Below are 1,087 nucleotides of genomic sequence, written 5' to 3'. Positions count from 1 at the left end.
CTAATACCATTATTATTATTATTTAAATTCTTTTAATTGCGTTTCATTCTATTGAGAAATTCTGAAAATTAAAAAAAAAAGATTAAATGATTGTATAAAAACATAAAAAAAAAACATGTTTTGTTTATTTTCTTGATTTTATTGTTTTGATTGAGTTTTTATTTATTTTTTATTAAATTTATAATTTGTTGTTTTTAATTAAAAATTATGTTTTTTTTTTAATGTTAATAATAATGATTTTAATAAAAAAAAAAATTCGTTTTCATTTTTGAAAAACTTTTTAAAAAAAAAATTTTTGTTTGTTTTAATTCTTAATTTTTTTTTTTTTAGCCTCATCATTAAAATCTTTTAACAGTTATGCTATTATTATTTCAAGTTTAACACAAAAAAAAAAAAAAAAAACGAAAATGAAAGTTTAAAAAAAAAATAAGAATCATTTCCCCCCACAATTTGTTTTTTTTTTTTTTTTTACCATCACTCATCGTCCATGAAATCATGTTTTGTTATTATTTCTGCGTCATAATAATTCTGTGAAAAAAACATTTGCTGGCTACAATTTTCTTTGATGAGTAATTAATTATTAAAAGTAAAACGACCTAATTCGATTGTGAACGCGATGGTGAATTTTAATTTTTCATACCTAATTATTATTATTATTATTTATTGTTTTTCAAACCGATTACATTCATTTTCACTTTTTTTTTTTGTTTAACAAAATGTGATTATTTTTATGTTTAATTTTTTTTCCAGGCTATGCTCTTTGACACTTTCAAGACTGGTTGTTTTGCGGCCGTTAGGAGCCGAATTAGCCTCCATAACTGTGGCAGTGAAAATGCAAAGTTCGAAAAGAATTTTACGTTCAAACGAAATGACTTTACCAACCAATGGACTTCTTGACACTGAGTTAGATCTCCACTTCGCATTACAATATCCACATTTTTTAAAAAGAGACGGAAACAAACTTCATGTTATGTTACAGAGGAGGAAAAGATATAAAAATAGAACCATACTCGGGTTTAAAACTTTGGCAGAAGGAGTTGTCAACATGTCACAGGTTTATATAACTAACTATTTTTAATTTAATAAT

The 1,087-nt window shown here is 23.5% G+C and overlaps 1 protein-coding gene across 1 annotated transcript in view; it reads left to right on the top strand.

Annotated features, from left to right (window-relative positions):
• Positions 1 to 1,087, top strand: part of Phum_PHUM237110 (uncharacterized protein) — a gene marked incomplete at both ends in the record, with an annotated part of 11,868 nt that overhangs the window by 3,063 nt on the left and 7,718 nt on the right. The window contains one exon of the mRNA XM_002426069.1: positions 751 to 1,054. Within this exon, the coding sequence (XP_002426114.1) occupies positions 751 to 1,054 (304 nt within the window). The remainder of the gene's footprint in view (positions 1 to 750; positions 1,055 to 1,087) is intronic.

Source organism: Pediculus humanus, genomic scaffold, assembly GCF_000006295.1.
Source record: "Pediculus humanus corporis 1103172107610 genomic scaffold, whole genome shotgun sequence".
Taxonomy (NCBI): domain Eukaryota; kingdom Metazoa; phylum Arthropoda; class Insecta; order Psocodea; family Pediculidae; genus Pediculus; species Pediculus humanus.
The sequence above is the reverse complement of the archived record's forward strand: the minus strand, read 5'-3'. Positions and strand labels throughout refer to the sequence as shown.